At 43.3% G+C, this 26,071-nt stretch overlaps 2 protein-coding genes across 6 annotated transcripts in view; one reads left to right on the top strand and one right to left on the bottom strand.

The window, feature by feature from the left end:
• The first annotated feature begins 5,440 nt into the window (after positions 1-5,440).
• LOC131578243 (activator of 90 kDa heat shock protein ATPase homolog 2-like) lies at positions 5,441-14,251 on the top strand. The gene is made up of 9 exons (XM_058836812.1): positions 5,441-5,602; positions 5,688-5,878; positions 9,632-9,717; positions 10,339-10,453; positions 11,655-11,743; positions 11,949-12,071; positions 12,832-12,933; positions 13,675-13,726; positions 13,948-14,251. Exons 1-9 carry the CDS (start codon positions 5,523-5,525, stop codon positions 14,121-14,123), a joined length of 1,014 nt encoding a protein of 337 aa, XP_058692795.1. The 5' UTR covers positions 5,441-5,522; the 3' UTR covers positions 14,124-14,251.
• Positions 14,252-18,356: 4,105 nt separating this feature from the next.
• The window catches only part of USP34 (ubiquitin specific peptidase 34), a 109,515-nt gene continuing 101,800 nt past the window's right edge, over positions 18,357-26,071 (bottom strand). For 3 of the 5 annotated variants that reach the window (XM_058836807.1, XM_058836808.1, XM_058836811.1), the window contains exons 71-81: positions 25,582-25,708; positions 25,125-25,232; positions 24,021-24,125; positions 23,772-23,896; positions 22,598-22,750; positions 21,595-21,718; positions 20,816-20,895; positions 20,107-20,247; positions 19,844-19,990; positions 19,269-19,428; positions 18,357-19,033 (exon numbers count right to left, since the gene is read on the bottom strand). In XM_058836807.1, the coding sequence (XP_058692790.1) occupies positions 18,429-19,033; positions 19,269-19,428; positions 19,844-19,990; positions 20,107-20,247; positions 20,816-20,895; positions 21,595-21,718; positions 22,598-22,750; positions 23,772-23,896; positions 24,021-24,125; positions 25,125-25,232; positions 25,582-25,708 (1,875 nt within the window). In that variant the 3' untranslated portion in view covers positions 18,357-18,428. The remainder of the gene's footprint in view (positions 19,034-19,268; positions 19,429-19,843; positions 19,991-20,106; positions 20,248-20,815; positions 20,896-21,594; positions 21,719-22,597; positions 22,751-23,771; positions 23,897-24,020; positions 24,126-25,124; positions 25,233-25,581; positions 25,709-26,071) is intronic. The other 2 variants (XM_058836809.1, XM_058836810.1) reach the window with 1 other exon arrangement.

The raw sequence follows: 26,071 nt of genomic DNA, 5'->3' as shown, positions 1-26,071 counted from the left end.
TTTAACTTGTAAAGTTTGATGTGAAAGGTGAAAAGCTGATGGTCAGGGTTGCTCACTTGTGTTTTTTCCAGGGCTGTTTGCTGAGAATGTGGCCATGCTGACAATCTCCGTGCAGGATGTGAACGAAGAGCCCGTGTTTTCCAGCAGTTCCTACTCTGCCCGCATTCCCAGCTCTGTGCCCTACAAATACGCTGTCATTACAGTCCAGGTAGAACATTTCCTGTGCTCTTCACAGGGACAGAAATCCTGTGATAGAGCTGGGTTTCTTCCACTGCATTAAAGGAGCCTTAAATCTGCTCCTCAGAGCTGAGTTGACTGATTGAAGAGCAACGTGCAGCTCAGGCTGAGTGTCACAAATCACCTTTTTTAAACCCAGGCCACAGATCCGGACTCAGGAGACAATGGACTTCTGCTGTACAGCCTAGGGAGAGATCACACTGACGAATTCGACATCAATGAACGCACAGGGCAGATTTTTACAGTTTCTCTAGCAGGAAAAGCTGGAACATTTAATCTGGAAGTCCAAGCTGCAGACCAAGGCACAAGCAGACTCACAGCCCAGACAACAGTCAGTGTAAGGAAGATTTTTTATATAAAATCCTGATTTATTTCCAAGTCTAAATTGTAAACAAGAAGGGCTAAGTTTGGTAATGACAAAACCAAGAAATTACTTAACACTGTCAATAGGGCTGTCAGATACATGAATATTTACATACTAGAATTAAGAGGTTGCCATTTTCATTGACAGATAAAAATATGTTGGCACAAAAACTTATTTTCTGAGAATTTTGATTTTATATCAGAGGGTTTTTGTTATTTCTTAGTAGGTTGAGGGTTTTTTTTTGGTCAATCTATGAGAGATACAAATGTTTTAGAAAATCTTATCTATGATTCTTTATTAGGTAACGGTTGATTCCAGTTCCAGGAGCAACATTGTGATGCTGGTGATTAATCAGAAGATCAATCTTGTGGAAAGAAAGAGTCTTGAAATACAAAGGTATTTTTGAAACTGTGAAGCTTATTCTGGTATAGTATCTAATGATAAATTCAGAGTCCCTTTGGGATAGGGGTCTGACAGACTACAGGGAGCTGATACAGCCAGTGCCCAGGAAAATCCCGGCCTTCAGTTTGACATAGCTCAGAATACTTTGAGTGAATTCACAGGAATCCACCAATTTTTGCCTTGTAAGTTTTTGGCCTGAAGCTGATAAATCTCAAAGAGGTCATTGTCATTTTTAACAACCTAGGATAAAGGTTTTCATGGATAGCAGGACAAAAATGTGGAGACATAGGGCAGGCACAACAAACCAAACCCACCATTGCTAGAGGTGAAAACCCCCCCTCATGGCACAGCAGCAGAGCTTCTCCAGGACATCCCAGCCCTGCAGGAACAGGGAATTAGCCAGTGATGTGTGATGGCCACCCTGCAATTGAAACCATAACTGGGCCCTTTTGGCATGTTAACAAAGATGGAAGATCTTTTATTTGGCTGCACATAAACATATATTTACATTGGAAAGATTGAGTCTTTATGAAGGGGAATCACTCTGAAAATGGGAAAAATGAGTTTGTGATGTTGATGCTGTTATGGACCAGGTTGGTAAAAATTAAATGGAAAACATTCTTGGGAGCAGCTGGTGCTGACTGCTACCTGAATGATGGATTAACTGGGCCACTGATCCAATCCAGCAGCAAATCTCTGGAAAAAGAGAAGAAAACAATGAGGATTATGAGACTAAATTTCCCTTCTCCACACCTTTACTGCTTATAGTAATCTATAGATATTTTTTTCTCTGCTACTCAATTACTCAACAATTTTGGACAAATAGCTTAATTCCTTTGCTGATGATAATCCTGCATTTTTACATGCTTAAATTAAAATACCTTTTATTGTATTAAGCTAAGGTATTTTTATTAGTGTCAATTAATATCTGCCAAGTGTTGTATTAAATACTACTTCATTAATTTCCAGAGTAAAATAATCTGTCACTGCCCAGTTAATTAAAAATGTTTTCTTCATATGATGTCAGGGTCCTGGAAGAAAAACTTGGATGGAATGTATATGTGGTTAATATTTATTCCAAGTACCTTGAAAGTAAAGAAAGGAGCAGCACTAATGAAACCCAAGTAAACTTCATTGCTTTTGATGAGGCCCACCAGGAAATACCTGCAGAAGATGTAAAAAGGTCTGTATGGCACAGTTTGACTTCTGGGGGTCAGAGCTTGTGCAGATAGGATTTTTTAGAATTCAGAAAGCTGATTCACTGTTTACTGAAAGCTGATTTTCAGAGTTTGCCAAAAACATGAGTATGGTTGTTTCATCGTGTGAAAGAGATTTAAAAGTCAGTTTAAGAAAAAAAAAAAGCTGATGGTGAAATAATATAATTAAAATATATACTGACCTCAGAGTGACAGAATGTTGATTAAAAACTCAGACTTGAGGTGTATTTTACATTTCTTTGGTAACCTGTCAGAGATGTGGATCTAGTTCATCTGTCCAAGCTCTGCAGTATTTTAGGTCACAAGCACCAGGGCTGGTTGCTGGAAAACAAAGCTTTTCCTGGATGAAAGACATGACAAGTCTGAATCCTCAGAAAAGGTCTTGTCAGACCAGGGAGGGATATTCTATATTTCCCTCACTACTCCTGCAGCCAAAATGAAGGTCAGGTAAATGATGCACGTTTTTCCTTTCTATCCTCAGAAAACTGAGGGAGCAGCAGGGTGACATTGAGCAGGGGCTGGAAGATGTGTTTTTAGCATATATCACCACTGCCATCGGGGAGGCTGCCCCGGCATCCTCGGACCTCGTGGCTCCCATCGTGCTCGGGGTGCTGCTCGCCGGCACCTTCATCGCCTTCCTGACCTATGTCCTGCTGGATCTGAAAAGGAAAAGGTACAGAGGGTGTGCATTAACCATGTCATTTAGATTTACAGCTGATGGGTTTAATTAAGTGTCAACACAAAAAATATTTGTCTGATAAATTGCTGGCATTTGCACGGAGCATCACCCGAGATTGGTTATGTTGGATGCACCACACACAACTGAAAGTTGTTTTTTCTTGTGTTTGTCACACAGCAAAAGCAGAAACAAATACTTCTAAAACAGAGATATGTGGGCAGCAGAAATTTTACCTGTTATGGGGGGTCACATGAGTCTCTTCCAACCCCATAAGTGATGAGGTCAAGGGAGGTTTTGTTGCTTAATTTCAGTGGCAGCAGGGCCATGTGGTAGAGGAAAACAAATAATTTCCAGAAGGGAAGCAAACATTTGCACTGCTACCATTATGGAAAAATAGGAAATGCTGCAAACTAATCCCCAGGATAACACTGAAAAGAAATGTTGTGTATTAAACTTATAACACAAATAATTCATCTTCTGTTTCTAAAACAACTCTAAAGCAAATCTTCAAAAAGAATGAATTTTTATTCTTTTATTTTAATGTATTATTTTCAGAAAGTATGTGAAACAGAATTCGGTTAAGAAAGTTGAAATTGTGGAGGGCTTTGATAACCCGTGGGCAGCTGACAAAAATGGAAGTCTGAAAAGCTTAGAGAAACCAGAGCACACAAGTAATGGGTAAGTAGACTGCTGCTATCACAAATTTATAAAAACCTGCAAATAAAAACAGTGGTTATCGTTTATTCTGGTACCATAGGATTTTCCTTGGATCTCCCACTGGGCTATAGGTCCATTTTTAAGGACCCTTAAAATGGTAAGTTAAAAATCTCTAGACTTGACGGAAGTTAATACCTTTTAATCTTGTATCAAAGGCGAATTCCTACTTACTCTTTAGCAAATTGTTAATCCTAATGCAGAAAAGATCCTTCAGGATACAGAAAGCTACTTATTCCCCTGGATAAAATCCCCCTCATTTTGAGATCAGTGTACATGCTTTGTTGTAGTGTACATGTTCTTTGTTGTAGAGAGGCTGAGATTTTTGTCTCAGCTCAAGGTGCTATGAATTCTCTGAACTCTCTTAGGAGAACTGAGATGATGTCATTTGACAACCTGGAAGGCACCAGAGGAGATGAGGCTGAAAAATATGAAATTCAGGCCTCTAAAAAAGACAATAACCTGGAGACAGTGCTGCCGGATTACAAGGGTGAAAGTGAGCAGAATAAAGCACCTGAAAAAGCTGCTGAAAGTAGAAATGTGGAGGTCCAGCCCACCATGGGATTCACAACAAAACAGGTAACGAAGCATGAAGTGAAAGGTATTTTATTGTTATTCATCAAATAACTGAAGGAACTATCACAAAAGCAAATCTGATGGAACTAAAAATAAAAATCTTGTGAAGTAATCCCTGGAAGTGTTGAAGGCCAGGCTGGACAGGGCTTGAAGCAACCTGGAATATTGGAAGGTGTCCCTGCCCCATGGCAGGGGGCTGGGGCTGGACAATCTCTTAAGCTCCCTTCCACCCCAAACCATTCTATGATTCTATAAAAAGATCTTAGAGGAGGGGCTGTTTGTCCCTGCCTAGAAGAAGGAGCAGGACTTTCATCCAGAAGTGATGACTCTCTTCTGTCTTTATGGAATGTGAACAGTAAAGGGCTCACAATTTTATAATTTCTACTGTTTATCATTTCTCCACACACAATCATTTATAGCTGCCTCACCTGCGTTCTGCTTTTTTGCAGGATTCCTTTCTGACAGACACAAACCAGAAGCCAGCTCTTTCCTCAACACCTGATTCCACATTGCCTACCCCTGAGAAAGAACTGAAAGGAGTAAAATTTTCAGAGGTGGCAGTGATTTTGGACCCAGAGCCTGGATATGATGAGTCTGAAGATGATGAGTCTGCTGATGATGCATCTCTCTGATAAGAACACTCGATGAAGAAAATCTTTAGAAAAATCACAATGAGACTCATTGGAACAGCTTTGACAGGATTAAATTAGCAATAAGAATATGGGAATGTTATCCAGATATTAATTCTGCTGCTGTTGCAAGGATGCGTAAGGAAGAGAACAAGCAATGTGCGGGAAGGGCTGCAGTGCTGTACTGCAGCGTTGCTTCCCCAGCAGCAGCGCTGTCTCACAGTGTATTTAATTTCTTTTGGCACGTGTCAAATGGGCAAGACAATAAACCCGATTCCAGAGGCGTTGCCTTGTCATTGCTTCAGATGGAGTAATTTTAGGGCATCAATTCTTCCGTTCTTTTGCGCAGAAGTGTCCGCCGCAGCCTTTGAAAACCAGAGTGTGTTTTCTAATCTTCCTGTCATTTTATTCGTTTTTTTTTTCCCCCTCTATTCCAGTGAGGCGGTGCCTTCCCCCCGGAGCCGGGAGCATCCCCGAAGGAGCGGCTTTTCCTGGGCACAGGAGCGGCCGGGGAGCCCCGGCGCAGCGGAGACTCCGGGAGCTGCCGGCCCCGCTCCCTCCGCCCTCCGCGCCGGGAGGAAGGGCAGGGCAGGGCCTCGCCTTCCTCCTCCTCCTCCGGCGGGGCGGGGAAGTTTCTGGCACCTTCTGGCGGTGCCGGCGGAAGCGGCCGGGAGGGAGCGGCGGAGGCGGCGCCGGGCAGCGCCATGGCCAAGTGGGGCCAGGGGGACCCGCGCTGGATCGTGGAGGAGCGGGCGGACGCCACCAACGTGAACAACTGGCACTGGTGAGCCCGGGGGGAGCGAGAGGTGCGGGAAGGGCTGGGGGGAACGGGCGGCCGGCGCTGACCCCGCCGCTCCCTCCCGGGGCAGGACGGAGCGGGACGCGACCAGCTGGTCCAAGAGGAAGCTGAAGGAGGTGCTGGAGGGGCTGGTGGTGGAGGGCGAGGCCGGGCGCTGCGAGATCGGCGACCTCAAACACGTGGAGGGCGAAGCGTCCTGCAACAGCCGCAAAGGGAAACTCATCTTCTTCTACGAGTGGAACCTGCGCCTCAGCTGGAAAGGTACGGGGGGCTCGGTGCGAGGGGCTCGGCGGGGAGCGGCGGGCCGTGGCGGCAGCGTGTCCCGGGCCCGGCCGGGGAGGTGGCGTCGGCACGGGCGCTGTGGGCTCTGTGCCGGTCCCTGCTGCCACCGGGAGCGTCCCTCTGCAGAGGAACCCGTCCCCTCCGGGCTGGGAAAACGGGAATGTCTCGGTGCAGTGACTCAGAGTCGTGGGGAGATTGCGGGAGCCATGTGGGCCTGGACTGGATAAATGCGTATTCTTAAATAACCTTGAAACCCGAGCTTGGCTCTTTCCCCTGAGCCCAGGCTTTTTCCACCGCTTACTCCTTAGCACTGCGTTCCCGGTGTATCAGCACGGGGTTGCTCGCTTTGCTTTGCACGAAGTGAATGCCTGCATTGTGGTGGTATTGACAGCAGAGTGCCGGGGCTGCTTTAGTTCCGCTGTGCCCAAATTGCAGCTCTAAATTACAGCTGTGTGCTCCGTGCCTGTGGAGAGCAGGGAAACCTAGGAGACGTCACATTACAGCTGTTCCCAAAAGCCAACTGTAGTTTACACTGAGGATTACAGATGACATGAGGATAAAACTGTAGTGGGAAACAGAAGTAATTCGTGTTTATTTGGGGTACTGGGGGCTGTGCCTGTACAGTTTTTTGTTTTGCCATATCCGTTTGCAATCCCAGCTCTTGGAGTTGCCTTCCGCTGTGCTTGTCCCATGACAAGCTCTTTCTTTGCAGATTGGCTTTTGGTGATACTAAGGAATTCTTTCCATTTATTAAACGCCTAAAACTTGACAGGAAATTGTGGCCCGTGTCTTGCACTGGAGCAAGAAGCAGGAGCAGCTGATGGAATGAGCCTGCACAGGAAATTGTCCCTGGGTGTTGTAGTGCCAGGTGACAGGCAGTGCTTCCCCAAATACTGTCGGTATTCCTCAGCCCTTGGGTGTGGAGGTTTGCCTGACTGGAATATTGCTGAGGCCAGAGCAGATCTGGAATTGAAATCTGCACCCACCCTAAGAGAGGACTTTAAGTACCATTGTTTGTTTTAGATAGTTTTATATGTTCCAAGTGTGTTATAAACTAAGACCATACTTAGAGTTGTGGTGTAAATATTAACAGAGAGCAAGGCAAATATCATAGTGTTGTGCAGTTTAAATCAGTGTAGATAAAATAATTTTAATCAGCTTCTTGACTTCTTAAAGTTAAGCTTTAAAAAGAGGTTAGTTTGGCTTTGTGTGGTTTATTTCAGAGTATAAAGTTAGAAGCAGGCAGTGTTTTGTTTGTATTTCTATGGAAGTTCTCTCTGAACTGTTTCTCTGCAAGGTGTTTATGCTGGTCAGTGTTTAGAGACAGCTCTGACTTGTGCTGGCTGCTTTGCTATACTGAGTGAATCATGGCTTTGAGAGCTTAATTTTAAATGAGTTGGCTACTACACAGGAAATTCTAAAAAAGAAACCCCCGAGGCTGATGATTTTTTTTGTGATAGCCATCATGTTGTGTGTTTTGAGAGCTCTAAATTAGAAGTGAGAGTTCAGAATGAACTAAAAAACTGTAATTAGTTCTACAAGTCTTCAAAGATAATTAGGACTTCAAGCTATGATGAAAATGTGGGTATGTAAGGACAAATGATAAAAATCCTGAAATTTGCAGCTGGTTTGGAAAGTCCAGTGTAGGAAAAACATTGTGCTTAGCAATTTAGATAAGAGAGAAACGAGAAAGTGAGGAACTGAGCTTGTACTTAATGGCACTAAAATTGAGCAAAATGGCTGTTTTATCATTTTTTAGAGGATGTAATGAGGATTTTAATGGATCATTCCACATTGTGGTGGAAGCTTTGTAAAAACATGTTTGTCCTTTTAAAGCAGGTATTTCAACAGTGTGTTGTAAGTGGGTCTTTCTGAGATGTGTGCTTCACCTTGGACTGGCAGGAAACCAAAATATAATTTATTCTCAGGTCTGTTACGGAATTCCAATGAAATTCCAGCACATAATTTGATTGAGTGATAAAAGGTAGTAAAGCTTGTTTACATTACAGTGGTAGTGAAAATGCAGAGCTGCACTGACATTCTGCCTGTATCACGTTGATCCACCAGCTCTGTTTGTTCACTGGTTGGACTTTGCTGCCCAGCACAGACACTGTCACTGTAAAACTTTTATTTTAGGGGTTGTGAAAATTGCTAAATGGATTAGCTGAATGAAGTCAAGCTTGTTTCTGCTCCCAAAACTCCTTCCTGCATGCCTGCACTTCCTTTCTGGGGAGAGCAGCCAAAAATAAGATTGGTTTTATTGTCTGCAAAGACCATGTTGTGTGGTTTTCCTGTTCTGATCCTGGTGCTGGAAAGGGAGCAGGGAAGAGCACACTGAGGTGGCTTTGTGGGCCCAGGAGTGTTTCAAGAATGGCTTTATCCAGCTCCCATGGCTTTATTGAGTGACAGGTTCTCCTGGGAGACTCCAAGGTCTAGTTCTGCCGTCCCTGTGTGGATGTGGCTGTGTAGTTGTGGATTAACAGACTTGGTGTGTTGTGCAATCCCTCATTGCCTCAGACCCAAGTGGGGAGGGATCTTTGCACTTTGTGTTGCCAACAGCCCTTCGCTCTCCTCGGTGCCAGGAAGCACCTGGCATTTGTTGGAGCTCCTCACTGGGATCTGCACCTGGCATTTGTTGGAGCTCCTTACTGGGATCTGCACCTGGCATTTGTTGGAGCTCCTCACTGGGATCTGCACCTGGCATTTGTTGGAGCTCCTCACTGGGATCTGCACCTGGCATTTGTTGGAGCCCCTCACTGGGATCTGGACCAGTTGGGTTCTGTCAGTGCCCCACTATTGCATGGGGGCTCAGGGAAGTAACTAAAATAATGAGTGGTGGTCAGGAATAATGTGGGATCCAGGTGGCTCCTGGGCTGTTGGAATTTGAGGGTTTTGCTGATGAAGCGCCTTGTTGGATTTATAGTGTTCTGACACTGAGCTGACAGACCTGCCTGTTTGTGTTGTTGCTTTCTGAGGAGATCTTATCTGATCTAATTAGTGAGCTAATTTAAATAACAAAACACTTTTGCAAGGCATAGGGGAAGAGTCTTCACTGTAGAAAAAAAGCCTCAGACCTTAAATTCAATCTTTTCCGTGTAGATCTGAGCAGGGCAGCATGGGGGGGCAGCTCAGTGGGGTTGGCCTAGGCTCCAAAGGATCAGAAGTGGAGCATAATTCCTGTCCTTGCTGAGTCTTTCTGCAGTGTGCAGTGATTGTAAAGTGGTTAAAATTAATAGCAAGTGCTCTAAATATGCATGTGAATTTCCTATTTTAAAAAATGTTAATTGTGTACCTCTCCATCATCCACATGTATGTTTCCTGGTAACATGCCTGCGTGTGTTGGGAGCTCTCACACCATTAAAGAGGGCATGGTCAGCATTCCAGGGAGCTTCTGAATCCAGAGCTGACACATTCAGGGGAGATGATTTTCCCCTACCCACCCTTAGATGCACATTCAGTGTTGGGGACAGGTGTCAAGGGTGTCAGAGCAAGTGACAGCTGCAGGGGAGATGGTGATGGGAGCAGGTGGGTCCCTGTCCATCCCCTGGTGCACCTGGATAGGGAACACAGCTCCCACGAGAGGCTCAGGTTACTGTTCAGTTCCTTTAAATCAGCCTTGGGGCAACTCCCTTCAGGTAACACCTTTGTACAACTGAATTCCAAGGGTAAAACTCTTGCTGTGGGGGAAATAGTTTTTAATGATGCATTTAAGAATTCGTTATGTTAATACAGGTACAGTGAAAGAGTCTGGTGAGAAACATAAGGGATCTGTTGAAATTCCTAACCTGTCAGAAGAAAATGAGGTAGATGATACAGAGGTAGGTGTGCAACGCTGGTATGGCTGTATAGGTCCACAATTCTTAAATAAAGTTAATCAACATCTAGGCATCACATTTTGATTTATCCTGTTACTAAGTGGGGTAGTTACACATGCATAGTTTATTTCATACTTTTGTTTATTATACTTGAAATAATGCCTTACGCTATTCTCAAATTTACCAGTGAGGAATGTGCAGTCTGTTTTGCTAATTATTGATTGTGATGATATTTTAACTACAAATTTGAGAAGAACACTGCTTGTTGTCTTAAAAAAAACACAGACCAAGACAGCAAACCACCCCCAGCCCTAAGACCTTAAGGAACCTCAGTGTTGGTTGGATAATGGTTGATACTGGGCTCCCACTGACCCTACAGCCTCTGCTGAGAAGCAGCTCCTGGCTTGATGAACTTGATCATCTAGACTGAGTGGAGATACCACATTTATTTGTGTCTTAAGAGGACTTCCTTTTAGCAAAGGTTGGCTACCCCAGGGTCATGAATTTGAAATTGCAGCTGTCCTCTGAGCATAGTGAACAAAGCCCAAATGCTTTCCTTTGTTGCCAGAACCCAAAAGGCTCATGACCGGGGTCTCTCAGATGCTGTCATTTTTCTGTTTCTAGATAAATGTTAGCAAGAAGAAAGGGGAAGGTGATGTTCTGAAGGACCTGATGAGAACTGAAGGAACCACCAAAGTCAGAGAGGCCCTGAGGGACTACCTGAAAGCACTTAAAACAGGTAAATGAAACCAGGTGAATCAATCAGCACCTTGGGCAGTGTTCTGTGCAGCTGCTTCTCCTGAACAGCTTGGTCAGATATTGACAAATCCCTGGGTTTGTACTGGTTTTATTTTTAATTGTCACCAGCTGAGATGAATTAAGTTAGTCCTGACACTCAGGATCTTTTTTGCTCTCAAAAGTGGCTGTGTCCAGAAAGTTCTGCAGTGACTGAGGCTGTGCCTGGGTCACACAGGCCCTGCCAGGGCTCAGCTTGGCCCTGCTAGGACTGGCCAATAGAAGGATTTCTTTTTGTTCCCTAATTTTAAAAAAATGCCTTCCTTGCCTGAATTGCTGCCTTATTTTTGTGTCCCTTTGTTTTAGTTATTAATTAAATGAGTTATTTTCAAGAATTTCTGAAATGCTGTCTTTATTTCTGTTCTTCACTCTATAAATACATTCTCTGCTCATCTTTAAGCCTGCCATTAGCATTTGAGATTCTAAGGTATTATTATTGTAAACTTAGTACATTTATAAATTTTCACCTGTTCTTCTAAACCAAAGGTGAACCAAATTTAAACTTTCCTTTCTTTTTTGAACTGTGGTATTTTTGTGAATTGCAGCTGTTTCCAAGAACCAGGAAAGTATGCTCAAAAAATAGATGCATTTACAGCTTGTAGTCAAATTGTTATCAGGTGCATCTCTGATTGTAAACTACTTTGCTAAATTATTACTTCTTTTTTTTGTCAAAAGCTGTGTCATTTTCCCAAGTTGGATCCAGCAGTTTTTGGCTTGAGGAATTACCATGTATGATTTTTAAGGTGTCCAAAGATTCTTTAACACTGGAAAGTCAAGGGGCAGCAGCCTCTGACAGGGGTTGCTCCCATTCTGTATTGAGTTTCACTCCAGTCTTCTGCCAAGCTTAGAGGAATTTCTTTGAGTATTATTTCTCTTTGATCTGAACATCTGCTGTGCTGCCAGAAATCTGTGCAGATGTTACTGATTTGGGGTCAGGTAACTTGGAAAAGCCTTTTGAAGGGAAATTGCTGTTAGCTCCATTCCTGATGGAAGCATAAGGGTAAACTGGGGAAACCAGATGGAGCTTTATGTCCTGCACAGTTTTACCCATTCTCCAGGGTTTTGGTGATCTTCACTGAATATCTGAATGTCAGGGGGGTTCAACAGCTGAGTTTTACACTGAAAAGTGCTTTTCTCCATTACAGAGTTCACCTTGGGAATGATTCTGCCAACAAAAGCTCCTGGTGGTCAGGAACTGGCCACAGAGCGAAAACCAAGTGGGAGCACTGTGCAGGTATGTTGGCTTCAGGTTTTCCCACTGAATGTAGTGACTCCTGATGAATAAAACTGCTGAGTAAATACACAGGTACAGTGTGTAATTGCCATGTTTTCACACACAGTGTTTGAGAATGTGCAGGTGACAACACTCTTGCCCTGCCAGCACTTCTTAAGGGTCAAGATCTCACACTAATTCCTGTGAATATCTGTTTGCTTTGCAGGACTCTGTTACACCCCAGTCTCTGGATATGGTTGGAGTAAAAATTCCAACAGTGAGGATACATATGAGGGAAGTCTTCAACTCTCCAGCTGATGAACTTTACAGCATCTTCACAAAGAAGGAAGTAAGTGATACTTTCAGGTTATTTTAACTGAATGTGCATGTTGATGTTGCTGAAGAGTTGGGTGATTGTACTTGTCACAGTGTCAAGTACAAATTCCATCTGATGAGAATTTATTAGCCTGCCTTAGACCTTTTTTGGCCAGTTGTTCCCCTAACAGTGAAGCTGCACTGTTAGGTGGTTTGGGTGCAGCTTCCTTGAGCTGTCCTTAACAAAAGCTTTGATGTAGGTGTTGTTGAGGAGCCTGAAGGGCAAAGTCTTGGCACTGCTGTTACCCACAGCATAATTAGATTAATTACTGGAGGTGATTATACTGTTGCTTACAGGGTGTGAAACACACAATTACTGATTCTGGGTTTGTGTCCTTCAAACGAGTCTGGGCTGGTATTGGAGAACTTTAAATTACAAAGCCAGGGCTAGGGCTGGGAAACAGAAATGGCTCTTAGTAGCTCTTCTGCAGCTTCCTAAAACTGCTGCTCCTTTTCCCTCATTTCCTGGATTGGAAGCTGCCAGTTGTGTCTACAGCTGTGGATGTGGTGGGGGCAGAGCCTGTGCTGGTCTCCAGTGCAAGTTTCTCAGCATTAATATTCTCACTGTGGCACCCACTGGCCCCTGCCACCAGCCCAGCAATGCTGTATAAAATCAAAAGCCTGGGGAGTGTTTAAGGGCTTCCATCCAGGTGTATCAGGGGTCAGTTAAGTCCTGCAGCACCCCTCCCTTGTCTCCCAACATGGTGCATTTTGTGTTTTTCTTCTTCTGTTAGTTGGTACAGAAGTTCTCCAAGTGCCCAGCTGTGATTGAAGCAGAGAAAGGAGGCAAACTTCAGATGTTTGAGGGCTGTGTCAGCGGTGAATACACCGAACTGGTAAAAAGCTCCTACTCTACTTTAAAAAGGCAGGGGGAGGGTGGCTACTTCTGAGCAAAAAAGCAGCACAGATTTGTGAATTTCAGCTTCTCCAGTGCATATTTCAGCTCCTCTATTTCAAACCCAAACAGTTGGGCTTGTGTTGTGTTTTTTTTCTGTCCCACCAAAAGAGCAGTGGCTGACTGCACCTAAGGACCTGCGTGGGGAGCAGAAAACCCAACACAGTCCTTTGTAACTGGGGAAATGATCTCTCTTCTATTCAGGGCAAGTGTTACCCTGTCCCAGCTGATTGCTGGTGCAAATAGAAGGGAAAAACCTGATAACTGGAGCTCAGCTGCAGTTTTGAAATGTCCTAAAAACCATTTTCATCTGCAGGAGTGCCCGACTTGTGTACTGGGCCAGGCTGGGTTGTGTAACACAATCACTCGGTCACACTTGGAAATTTCAGTGGGGAAAAGCGGGCTTGTCCTTGTTTCAAAGTCTGCAAGAAAACCAGTATTTTATGTGCAGTAACCACTGAGTCCTGGTCTTTTCTCACAGCAAAAACAGAACAGTGGAATGCAGCATGCTAAAAGCTCCATGAAAACAATTTATTTCAAAAACCAAACCCCAACCTTGCGCTTGTTTACATGCATGTGTCCAATATTCCATAAGATAATGCTCCTCTCCCTGTATTGCAGGGAGAACTGGAATGGGAATTCTCTCAGGTGCTAACAAGGAAAACTTTCTTATCTTCCACAGGTTCCCAGCCAAAGAATTGTCCTGAAGTGGCGATGTAGGAGCTGGCCTGATGGTGAGTTTTTCCAAGGATCTCTGATACTGGAGGGCTCCTTTTCAGGGAGAAGGGCCCAGTCTTGGCTGGACACTCCTTTGGTCCGTGTCCTTCGGAGAACAGCCCAGTGCAGAGAGCTGTGAAAAGAGGCTGTGCTCAGGCAGAGCAGAAAGGGAATCAGCACCAACAAATGTCATTCTTTACAAAGCACTTCACTCAAGGGTCCTGTTTTCTTCCCTCAGAACATTATGCAACAGTGGCCTTGAACTTCCAGGACCTGGCGGCTCAGTCGGAACTGGAGCTGGAATGCAAAGGGGTTCCTGTCTCCCATGAAGAGAGTACAAGACAATGTTGGAAGAAGCAGTATTTTGAAGAAATACATATTTTACTGCAGCAATCAAAAGATAACATGGAATGATAACAGCACTGTAGTTTTGTTAGGGCATTACTTTTTATACTTTGTTAACATTTGGTTTTCTAAAAAAAAAAATATATATAATTTATTTGTGGGAAGAATAAAGACCCACTTCTATGAGACTGTACATAGCTGAAGCACTATTTATGGGTTTTTAGGGAATGAGAGGCAAGTCAGACTGTATATAAACAGCTTTACTCAGAGACAGTGATCTCTGTTCTGCTTGCCTGCACTTTCAGAAAGTGATAATGATTCAGCTGCAGTGAGTCCTGCCCTCAGAGGTAGGTGAGCTACAACAATCAATAGGAAGCATTTCCAGTTCCTTAATATTCAGTGTATTAAGTGGCAAATTTAAATCCCTGTAGGAGACGGAGTTCCCAGCAGAGGTGAGCTGAAAGGGATTACAAAACTGCTGATCCATTTCAAGAAATGGAGAGGTTTTCATTTATAGCCTTGTGGAATACCTGCTAGATGCTTTTAACTGCAGACTGTTTGCAGCTGCAGTTTTAGGAGAGATAATTAACAATGTCATGTAATTATTAGGTCTGCATGCACTATATTCCCTTCCTTGACCTCGGTGTGACATTTATTTAGGAAGAAACAAACAGTAGTATTGCTTTCTTTCTGCAGTTCTGTAAAACCTTCCACTGAAATGATTTACAGCCCTCTGCAGTGCTGTACCTCAAAGAGAACAACTGTTAAGAGAATTCTGACAGGAACAAATTGTAATTCCTAATTAAACCATCTCGAGGTGAGCAAGGATAACTTAGTTTTCAATAAAAAAATGAAGTGTACAAATTAAATATGCAATCTGAAACAAACTGACCACAGTAGGACAGACTGCCTTTGGAAAACTTGCTTGGCTCAATAAAAATACGACTTTACATCAAGCTCATTTTCTCCATAAACTGATACTGCCACACTAAATAAGTATCTTAGAAGTTAAGTCCTATATATTTTATTTTTACAGAATGCCAACACACGGCAACCTTACCACCCAAAAAGCTTCCAACATCCTGAGGACACAGAGGTGCTGCTCCTTGCTACAGGCCAGGTTCTCCTGAAAAGTTTGCAGTCAGTTATTAACAACCCCTCTGAACTGAGGTGAGGTCTGTGGTAGTAAAAAGAATAAAGTCCCCACAGTGACAGGGAGGCACAGAGCAGTTCCTGGGTGTTGCTGCTGCTGCTTCATGTGTCCAGGTGAGGAACAGCCTCTTGAGTAATGTTCTATTTTGGCATCTGGTTCTGAATGCTCAAAATTTAGTTACCTTTTTTTTCCCCTCCCTCAGTATTCAAGGAAGAAAAGCCTGATGTTTTGAATAGAAAAATGATTTAGGGTAGTGGTTGACAGAGGGGAATTAAGGTTGAAGATGGTTCAAGCTTCAGCAGGTTTGTGGGTAGATGGTTGAAGAGATTTTGCAACAATTAATTCTTTGAGAGTAGGTGGTTCTATGCAATTCCAAGTTTCTTCCAACAGTGAAACTGCAGCCCCAGTGTTCTGTGGGAATTGTGCCTCACCCATTTTCCCCTCATGACTGAAATCCCTTGGTTTCCCTGTCTCCCTGCCCTCTCTGGAATGGAGCAGTTGTCGGTCACTGGTGTTAAAAGACAGGATTTGTGCTTCCAGCATTGCAGTCCCTGCTCCAGGTGTGGGGCTGCCAAAACTCCTGGAAAATGAGGAGAAGCAGCTCTGTACCCCTCTAAAACTCTAAAATTTCTCCTAGAGTTCACAATTAAAAGTAAAAAAAGTTAGATGATAATTAGCTCAGACAGGCGAAGAGGAAAATACTGCAGGGGCAAAGACATGATTTGTAAGATTACGGCCAAAATTCTTTACAGCTCTCAGCATTTAAGTGCCAGGAGAGACAGACTGTGGATGGAGAAGGTATTTAAAAGCTTAATTTTGAAGGAGTTAAACGGGAGGCAGAAATTCCAGGAGGAAATAATTAATAATAACTGAGAAGAGGGATATAACCTGGAGGAAAATCAAAGCTTTAAGAGACTGAGGAAGCCAGTGGAAGATTAAAGGGTTTAGGGTTAAAGGCGGGATAAGGGAACATTGTTAATTTAATTTAAAGGTGGAAAATACAAATTGGAAAACTCACATAAAGTGAGAGAAGGGGAAAAGAATGGAAGAAATAATGACTTGCAGAGCATGAGAAGTGAGGGAGACAGAGGACAAACAACTGGAAACAGGCTCTGGAAAAGCAAGACACCTTTGCAGGTATTGCTTGCTTCTGTTCAAAAAACTCAACTGCAAAAGAGTTCTTGGTAAAAACTGCAGGACTACTCAAGGGGAAGGAGTTTCCAGGAATTCTGATACTGCAGGAATACTCAAGGGGGAAATTAGGAGCTAAGGGAAGAGCAGTAAGAATAATCATATTTCTGGTAATCCTGACATGATTAATGGTGCAGTATTTGTTTTTCTTCTATGAAATCATTATCAAGTATTGTTCATAGCTGGTCTGCTTGAAAATGGAACTAAAAAACGATCCCAAAGGCCAGAATGCCACAGCTCTGGTGTGGCCCCATCCTGCAGGAGCTGCCAAAGCCAGCCACGGGCACCACCAGCTCAGACAACATCCCAGCAATCAGGTGCACAGTGTTAATAAGGCTGATCAATTAAGAAAAGTACTCACCCAAAGGGTTCCAACAGCTGCTGCAGCTCAGGTTTTGATCCATAGGCCAATGTTTTCCTTCACAAATTTTGATTGTAGAAGTTTTGACTAGAAGCTGTTGATGATTTCTCCAGAGTTAAAATCTGGGGAAAGCTTACCAGAAAGGGTAATAAAATTATTCCTAAAGAGAACAAAACAATAATTATTTCATGTCTGAATAATGAGCATGCCAACTTAAGCACTTAGCAGTGTCAGCAGTGTCTGTAAATGCAGGATAAAAATGCTAAGTAAAGGGGAATATAAATTTACAAACTTTAAAGACAAATAAGTTACAGAAAGTTAGAACCAAGGAGAGTAAATTCAAAGGGAGCAAGAGCATCACAGACACAAGGAGAAGCAAGTGATGCAAAACTGCAGTGAAGGGTAGACAGAATGAAAGAATTTTGAAGAAAAAAAGACCAAGGCAGATGAAGATAATAGAAAAACAAATGAGCTGAGCAACTGGAAAATGAAGCTGAAAATGGAGTTTAATCAGATATTAAAACCAGTAGCATTGACAGTCCAAAAGGTCACATAGGAAAGTGGTATTACTCAGAAATAACAGGGGGAAGTATAATGGGAGAGATGATAAAGTCATTTCAGGGGTGCAGAAGTTGTCAAAAATGAGGGAGCACAGCCAGATAGAGCAGAGGGAAGAAAAAGAAAGGAAGTCTGTAAATGGTGCAGGAGAAAAACGATATAAGAGATGTTTAAATAAGGGAATTGAGATGCCAAGATCCACTGGCTTTTGACAGCACTTCATGTTCTAACACCAAGCACCAGTCCCTCTCCACTGTGTGGCTGAACACTCGTGCACACTAAACAAGCACCAAAATTAACATCAAATCTGAACCTCTGACCATCATTTCTCTCTGCTGCTGTTTCACATACGAAGTTCTTTGCTGAGAAATCCAAAGATTGAAGCAACATATTATAAACAAATGAAAAGTCATCACAATCAGTTTAATGAAGTGCACAGAATAGCAATTGATCATGTCAATAAAAATAAAACAATTAATTTTACATCAAGTGTGCTTTATTTCCTCCACAGGTATTCTGTTAAATAAAGCACCATATATATACTGCCAGGCCACAGCTAAAGAGGATTCTTTACAGAATCAAATTTCTTGTGGTTGTTTAGTATACAAGTAAACTTAATTTTGATAATAAGAACCACAGCGATCTGAGGCAATCTGCCTCGATTATAAGGTACAAAACTGGCACAGAGGACACCATATTATACACAGTAAAAATGCCATAAGTTTAAATTACATCATACAGGGCCAGGAGGCCCTGTCTCCCAGACAGCCATATTAAATGAAAGCCACTACAGTGAACTCTTAATTACATAAAACATAGCCATTATCTGATTGCCCTTTAAGAAAGTGTACGGTAGATGCAAAATAAAATAAAATTTAAAAAAAATAATCTTGAGTTCTGCCTGACCAAGAATTAAGCATATAAATCTATCTTGCCATTCAAGCAGAGAGCACTGGACAAACTGAAGCACGAAACAGAAATAAGCAAAACTTATACAAACAGCATTTTTTGGGGGAAGGAGGATTTTTTTTTTTAAAAAAAGAAGAAAAAAAAACCAAAAAAAGAAAAAAAAAAAAAAAAAGACTTAAAAGCAGACATGCTCCATCTAATGTCAAGAAGCAGCTTGGTTTCCTTTCCCGGATATCCGTGTGACCACGTGAATCGTAGACTCAATGGTCCTGCACAGGATGTCTAAAATGTCATGCTGCTGCATGTGACTAAAAAGTCCTCTGGAATGGCCACAACTGATTGATAAATTAGTTTCGGGGTCCTGGGATGGTAAGGCTTGGCCATCGCAGCTCCGCAAGTCTGCGAGGTCGGATAAAACCGCTGAAATCGACGTGGAAGGAAACTCCGAGTCCTCCTCGGCTCCCATGGAATCCTTGGAAGCCTGCAGGTCTTTGAACTCTTTGCATTCTTCAAACTTCCCGTTCCCCGGCTGCTCCTCCGCGTGCTGCGCGCGCGCGGCCAACATTATGTCTTCGGAAAACGAAGAGGGCACTTCCATCCTGTACTCCTTGACAGAACTGTTCTCGGGGGAAGGCGGGTCCTGCTCCGTCCCCGGGTCGATGATGGAGGAGTCCCTGGTCTCGTTGTCCGAGGTGCTGGTGGGGGTCAGCGCCTCGCGGGGCTCGGCTTTGATGTCGCCGATGTCCACGGCATGCTCCTCGTCGCTGCTCACCCGCCGCCTCTTCACCGGAGTGGCTCCTTCGTCATCTGCAGGGACAGGGGAACGTGCTCAGGGAACGGGCACTGCTCACATTCCCACCCTTCTCCACACTAAACACGGTGCTTCAATAAGCACTTCCTTCCTCGCACAGAATTCATACACTTCATGAATTCTAGTTTTTATTATAATAAAATGATAGTTTTGTGTACTATTGGGGATTTGGAGTCAAGGAATGGCCCACCCTGTAACAATAATATATTAACTTGATAAAAGGTTCATTACCTTTAGTTTTTCTTTCTTTGGCTTCTTGCTCTTGTAATGAGTTCCTCTGTTGTTGACAAGCTCTACATTTGTTTAAAAGCTCTTGTAAAGTTGGAATCAGGGCCGAGTTGAGCTGTTTGGGAGTGTGCACCGAAAGCAGCAAGGCGAGTGCTCGGAGGTCCTGGAAACAGAGAAACAAACTTAAGGCTTATTTCAAACTGGTCTTTGATGAATCTTGCACATGGAGACAGTGCAATAAAGGAGATGCTGTTCATGTTCTGAGCAGCCCAAAGATCCCATTCTAGAGTTACTCACACCACTGAAATTCCCCCCCTCACTGTCTGCTGACCTTAACACAGCTCTGTCCTGGGGGTGGCAATGCTGTGCTGAGACACAAAACCACGCTGGGTTACAACACTCCTACCATGAATGCTCCTGCAGTTGTTAATACTTTGCTCCCCACAGTCAGGTTCATGTTCCCAACTTCCCATGTCCTCCCCAGGAGCCCAGCTGAGGCAGGGAGTGCCTAACACCTGGCACAGGACACTGAGGAGTTTCTGTAGGAAATGAGCTGCCTCTGTTAGAAAAAGACTCACCCCATTTAATGTAGAGCTTGCTTTGGAAATTTCAACTCTCTGGTTGCTGAAGTCAGATTCTAGGCTTTGATACTGATTTATTAGATTTGTAATTAAAGTGTTGATTAAGTTGGCACAGTTTGCTTCAGAAAATACCTGCCCTTGCACCTGTGGAAACAAAGTATTTTTTAAAAAGCCACAAAAATTTGAACATCATCCCAAAATGAAGCAGCATCAGTGCCTGCATTCTTTGGAGTAATAATTACTGCTAAAAGAGTACGTACCTTGAGAAGAAAATGGGTCAGAAAGGTGTAGACAATGTTGTTGTTAAGAAAGGTCCTTTCATCCATCAGAATACATTTGATATATTCTGCAAAAACTGGATCTTCACAGAGGAGCTTCACGCAGTTCTTGGACATTGCAGACTGGCAAGGACAGAGAAGATGGCACAGTCAGCACCACAACTGCAGGCCAGACCCACTGAGAAATAGTTTAGGGCTATCAGATGCCAGTAAATTGTACAAGTCAATTACTGCCAATTCTCATTTCCCGTTTTCCTGGGATGAAGCTCTTTCCCCAGAAAGGTCAGTTCATCCCCACCAGGGTGTATGGGAAGGGACAGAGCCTCCCGATCTGTGGCCAACCACAGGACCCTCTCTGCAATCGTACCCAGACTTTGACACCTCCTCATTTTTCCTTCAACATCCCAGTGCTGGTGCTACATAAAAAACTGAATTTCAGAGGCAGGATGAGATGCTTTCTGCACACCCACCAACATTACTGGGGGGAGTTGCTGTGTTAAGCTTTTGTAGGATGTACAGGGAGCAATCAGAATTTACCAAATTTTTATATTTGATTTAGCTGGGCTTCTCAGACAGCAGTAAGATAGGCAGAGTATTTTATTCAGCACCACCCACCAGTTACAACTGTGGGTTCTTTGTTCCACTTCCAGTGTTTCGCCCGTGTTTCCATTCTGTTGGTCCTGACTCTTACCTGAGTCTGGCAAAGCTCAGTCCAGAGTTTGGGGAAGAGCGCAAGGTGAAGTGGCAAACCTTCATAAGCAACCAGGACACCTGCAGTGGCACGAGGGAAGAAGTCAGTGTGGGAGAACTTTGTGGGAGACACGCAAATTCCTCAGAAATGCAGTGCCAAGGTGCCCTGTCATTTTACAGGATCATATTCCAAGCATTTTGTGTGATCAGAAAGCTGCAGTGTCCGTGAGGTTTTTACAGTTCATTTAATAAAGACGTTGGGAAAGCATGACCAACAACGAGCAGATGGGTGACTCAGGGGATAAAAGGACATTCTCTCATTGCTCTGGATGAGATTATTGGTGTGACATTGAGGTCTGTGCACACTGAGGAACTCACCCTCAGGGTTGTGTGAGAACACAAAAATGGAAATATTGTCAATTCATTGCCATTGCTGAGATGCTGCGGATTCAGGATCTGATCCAAAGCCATTTAAACTCCCAACCACCCAGAAACAGCCTTAGCTGTCCTGTATTAAACTCTAAATGTACACTAAGACTGAATTCTCAGTGGTTACCTCAGCTCTTTTCTGCACAGGCCTGAAACCTTTCAGTCATGTGGGTACAGCTGCACTCTCTTATATACGGATTAAGAGTTTTGTGGATAAAAATAATATCCAAACACAACAAGTTGCACAAGCTCTGCTTTTTCTTAAAAACTCTGAATATAAATCTTGTGAAGAAGGACTCAGAGCTATGACAGAAAAAAAAAATCTTTTGGCTCTTTCACCTTGATACTTACTCATTTTAACTAAAGTTTCAGTAAACTTTTCACAGTTGATTGCAACTCGACACAGGAGGTGGATGAACTGGTGGTAGGAGAAGAAATAGTCCAGCAGCATCCGGTCGTAAACATCGTCTTTGCCCTGAAGATTTAAGAGAGCCTCATTTAACCTCCAAAGCCACAGGACAGCTCCCAGATTCCCCTGAGCACCGCCCTGCCTGTCACCTGCCCTGCAATGTTTCATCCTGGACTACAGTGGGAATCTCCAGGTGCCTCCTCACCCAGCCCTTGGCAAGCACCAGGGTGTGATAGGAGGAGGGATGGCAAATGCAATTCCCTGCCAGGAAAATCTCCTATTGGAGGGTTCTGAGCCAACACCAAGAGGGTGAAAAGCTGTGCAAATACCACGGCTTGAAGAGGACAAGAAAAGAACGCAGTAAATTTGTATCACATACAGACACCTAAATATATACACACTACTGCTTTTTAAATCTTAACTTGTCAGTTGTGATCTGTAGAAATCAGAGGTTTTTTGAGACTGAGCTTCAGAGCAGAATTTTCAGGCATGTCTCAAACCCAATGATACGTGTATGTTGCAATTTTAATATTTTGGATGTATATAAGCTTAAAATGGCATCAGAGAGCCAAGAGGAAACCTCTAAAACTCAAGCAAAAAAAATGCAACCTTATACAAAGCAACTGAATGAAAAACAAGCATGCAAAACCACAGGGCAATGTGACTGTGGATGTGGTTCTAGAGGTTTAAAAATATTCTCCTTCCTAAGGTATTAGGAATTTGAAATAAAGGGTGAAATACGGTGTCACATAATACGACAACTTTTTAAATCCAGGTATTTACATTATGTAGTGCCACTTCTGGATGCACGATGGGGAAACCCCACTAGAGACATTTTCTGGCTCTCTAACATCTTTTCAAACACTTGGATTACACAGTCAATTTGATGGTGCACAAATAGACACAGCATCATTCTGAAAGCTTTAAAAAAGAAGGGTTACTTACCCTACAGTAACCGTGCTTCTTCGAAATGTGTTGCCCACACAGATTCCCATCTACGTGCACATAGGCCCCATGTGCAGGAGATTGGATTCTTTCTGAATAGCTGTGTCCACTGGGGCTGTGCCTGCACCCAGTGTGTCCTTGCGACCACTGTACCTGAGGGCACAAGGGGTATGGCGGCTTCAACCACCACTCAATTCCTTCACCCGTAAGAATCCCCTAGGACAGGACTCGGAATTAGCACAGCAGGAGGAGCACAGAATCTGTGTGGACAAAGCATCTTGAAGAACCACAGTTACCGGACAGCAAGTAACCAGTTCTCCTGCTTCAAATGATTGTCCATACATATTCCTTTTTGGGTGGGATTCACCTGACCTGACTTTAGCTATCTAAAATCTAGTCACTGGTGTTCCCTGCACTCTGTGGAGAGGGAGCTGCCTCATCCACACTCCGGTGCCTGGGACAGGAAGGAGGGGAGCTCTTTCTCTCCTTCCCAGGGTAACTATTTCTGGCCAGGAGCCCCAGGAAGAGCTGGATGCTGACCTTTTAGATAGGCAAAGTGACGTGAGCTGAATCCCACCGTTGCTGCAGCTGTAACAACGGGACGTGGCAAGTCACTAGGGAGTAGCCCCACCAAAGCTGGCATCCCATCAGGAAGCCCACAGAAGGGAAAATGGGAAGTGAAAAGACTTAAAGCTCTTTATGACATTTCAGGCACTGGATTTTACCCAAACAAGTAGGAGATTACGCCTCAGTCCCAGCTGAATGGACTCTAATGGAACCTGCAGGGTCTCCTTGGCTGTCTGGCAATATATCTTAAAATAGTGTGAAACCCATCTGGACAATCCCTGGGTGGTGCCTCAATTTCCTTCATAAATCCCACAGACAGACTGGGAAATTACCAAAATGTGTGCTATGGGTTTTTTTTCCTACCACAAAGCCCAAACCCTTATGGTGTCTGCAGTATGAAGCTGTGTATCCCCAAGGGCAGGGAAATGGTGCTTCTGTAGTGCACATCTAGAATGGAGTATATGAGGACAACACATCTTGAAGAAGAATTATGCTTTGTTTACAAAGAAAAGGTAAATACATTGAGCTACTGGATTCTTCCAGTTCTTTGATAAAAATGGGAAAACAACAGAGAAATAGTTCTTTATAGGACCACTCGTTTACATACCTTGCTGGCTTCCACCATGGTGGGCAAGAGGCACATGTTGAGCTCGGGACGCGGAGGACGAATATTGCTTTTCCCCCCTATTAATTTCAAATTTTCACGACATGGAAAATAAGGTCCAAGAGACACTGTAGTGTAAGTTCAGATAAAATAGGGATATATTAAAAAGGTCAATATTTGACATCAGCAAGGAACACGATAGAGTAATAATAGCGTAAGAGAACTTCAAAATACAATCACTGAAATACCTACTTGGGATATTACTGTGGTGGTATGTACAATGATTGTGCTGTAGAAATGGAACCAGAGTATGTAGGAAATCATGAGGACTTAAAAGTACAAGCTCCTTGAGGACATCTACAAACAAAAAGTTGTTTTTGCTATTACAAATTGTTATTTCTTAACAGCAAACAGTTCAACTTCAGGCTCATGCATTTGCAAACTCTCTCTCGTATCCCTTTTGCCGCAGCTCTGCCGTGAGCAACACCTGAGTGACACCCCTGCCTCCGTCCCAATTCCCTTCACCTCTGCCCCTGGGACAGACCCTGCTCAGTGGTGCAGCCACCACCAGGGAGGGGCCAGCTTGGACAATGAGAACCTCAATAAAATTACCCTCTTTGCTTCTTCTTTAACAGAGCAGGTTTGACACCTGGAAAATGGCAACCAGCAGCAGTCAGAAGGACAACGAGAGAATACTCAAAATAGGGGGAAATGCATACAAATCACACCAAAAAAAGGTATTTTGGACACAGTGTTAGGCCTCTATCAGCAATCCATTAAATAATATTAAAAAAGCCTGAACTAGAAAAAAACTGGACCTTTCTGGAATAGCTCCACTAATGCAAGAGAGGGATTTGTGTATAATATCTGTGTCTACACTTTAAAAAGCTAAGCCATTCTTTTCTACAAGCTATTTTAAGCTTTAGTTCCACTATTACACTTCACTGAGTCATAACAATTAACAGGAAAAGCTGTTTCTCAGAGTAACTTGGTCTCCACACTCCCTTCTGAGGGAAGCTTTAGCTCATGTTTGAATTTTAATGTCAGGTTTAGGATTTGACTCTTAACTCAGTGACACCTCAACTGAGGAGTTACTCCTCAGTCATGCCCCTTATCAGGTGGCAAATCGGTCTCACAAAGCGACCCGTGACTTTTTGTGCCCCCAGTGGAACATTCAATGCAACCTGACAAACCCAGAACTCTGGAGAAAGAACACTGGTCCTGAAGCACTGACAGTACCACACCGACAATCCCGACCTCCAGGGTTTCTAGCAGAGCACGTGCACTTGCATTAGTGGCACTTCCATCTCACAGCAGGTGCCTGTGCAGGACAGGTCCTGCATGGCCAGGACTTACCAATGCAGGCGTTTCTAAGCTCGGGAGGACTGTAGGAATTGAGCAGAGTTAAGAGCTTATGGGCAAATTCAATCCGCTCCTGCCACTGAATGAGAGCTTGCTTCACATCTGCAAATGCAAACATCCCAGGAGGCTGCTTAGCTCGTGGCTCAAAAGCTTGTTAAATAAAGCACAGAATTTTACTGCTGAGGAATCTCTTTTTCCTCTACCGTGATCTTAATCCATCTAGGAATCTGTTAAATCTTACTGGTTTACTGCTATTAAATTCATGAAATCTAGTTTTGTGTTAAATCAATAAGTAATTTAATAAGTAACAATATGCATTAAAAGCCACATATTCTACAGTACAGCAGGTTTTTAAAAACAGCTAATAAACAAGACAAAACACTAGGGATTGGTTGAGGAAAATTAATTTTAGAGACAAGAGGCATAATCCTTTCAAGAGTTATAATCAAACCTTTTCTTTGCAGGTATGGACGCGTGGATTTCAGAACCGAAAGGAAAATGGACAGAAGCTCTACCAGGTCTCCAGTCACATGGCAAGCTGTGGCCTCGTGGTACATCATGTGCAATGTGTTAAAAGACTGGTAAGAAGGAAAAAAAAAAGCCAAAACTTAATCTTACCAAACTAAGGTACTTGTTAGTATTCCTCTTTTTATCCTGCAGATACATTACATTCATTTTATGCTCAAACAAGGTATTTTATACTCAAAAAATTTATGGTGTTAGATATAATCACAAAGTTCTTCATTTGTTTTCAAGGTAAAAGGTTTGTGTTACCAGCTCAAAATCATTACCAAGTTTTCACACCTTCATCTAAAACTCAATGAATAAAATGTCATTTGAGACACTATTTTTATATCCCTGTAATCCCAAACTTTCTTTGCCAGCAGAGAAAGTGATACAAGAGGTGCACAAAGACAAGACAGCTATATGAATGTGGGGAA

Source organism: Poecile atricapillus, chromosome 3 (assembly GCF_030490865.1).
Source record: "Poecile atricapillus isolate bPoeAtr1 chromosome 3, bPoeAtr1.hap1, whole genome shotgun sequence".
NCBI classification, from domain to species: Eukaryota; Metazoa; Chordata; class Aves; order Passeriformes; family Paridae; genus Poecile; species Poecile atricapillus.
This window is presented reverse-complemented; position numbering and strand designations above follow the sequence as displayed.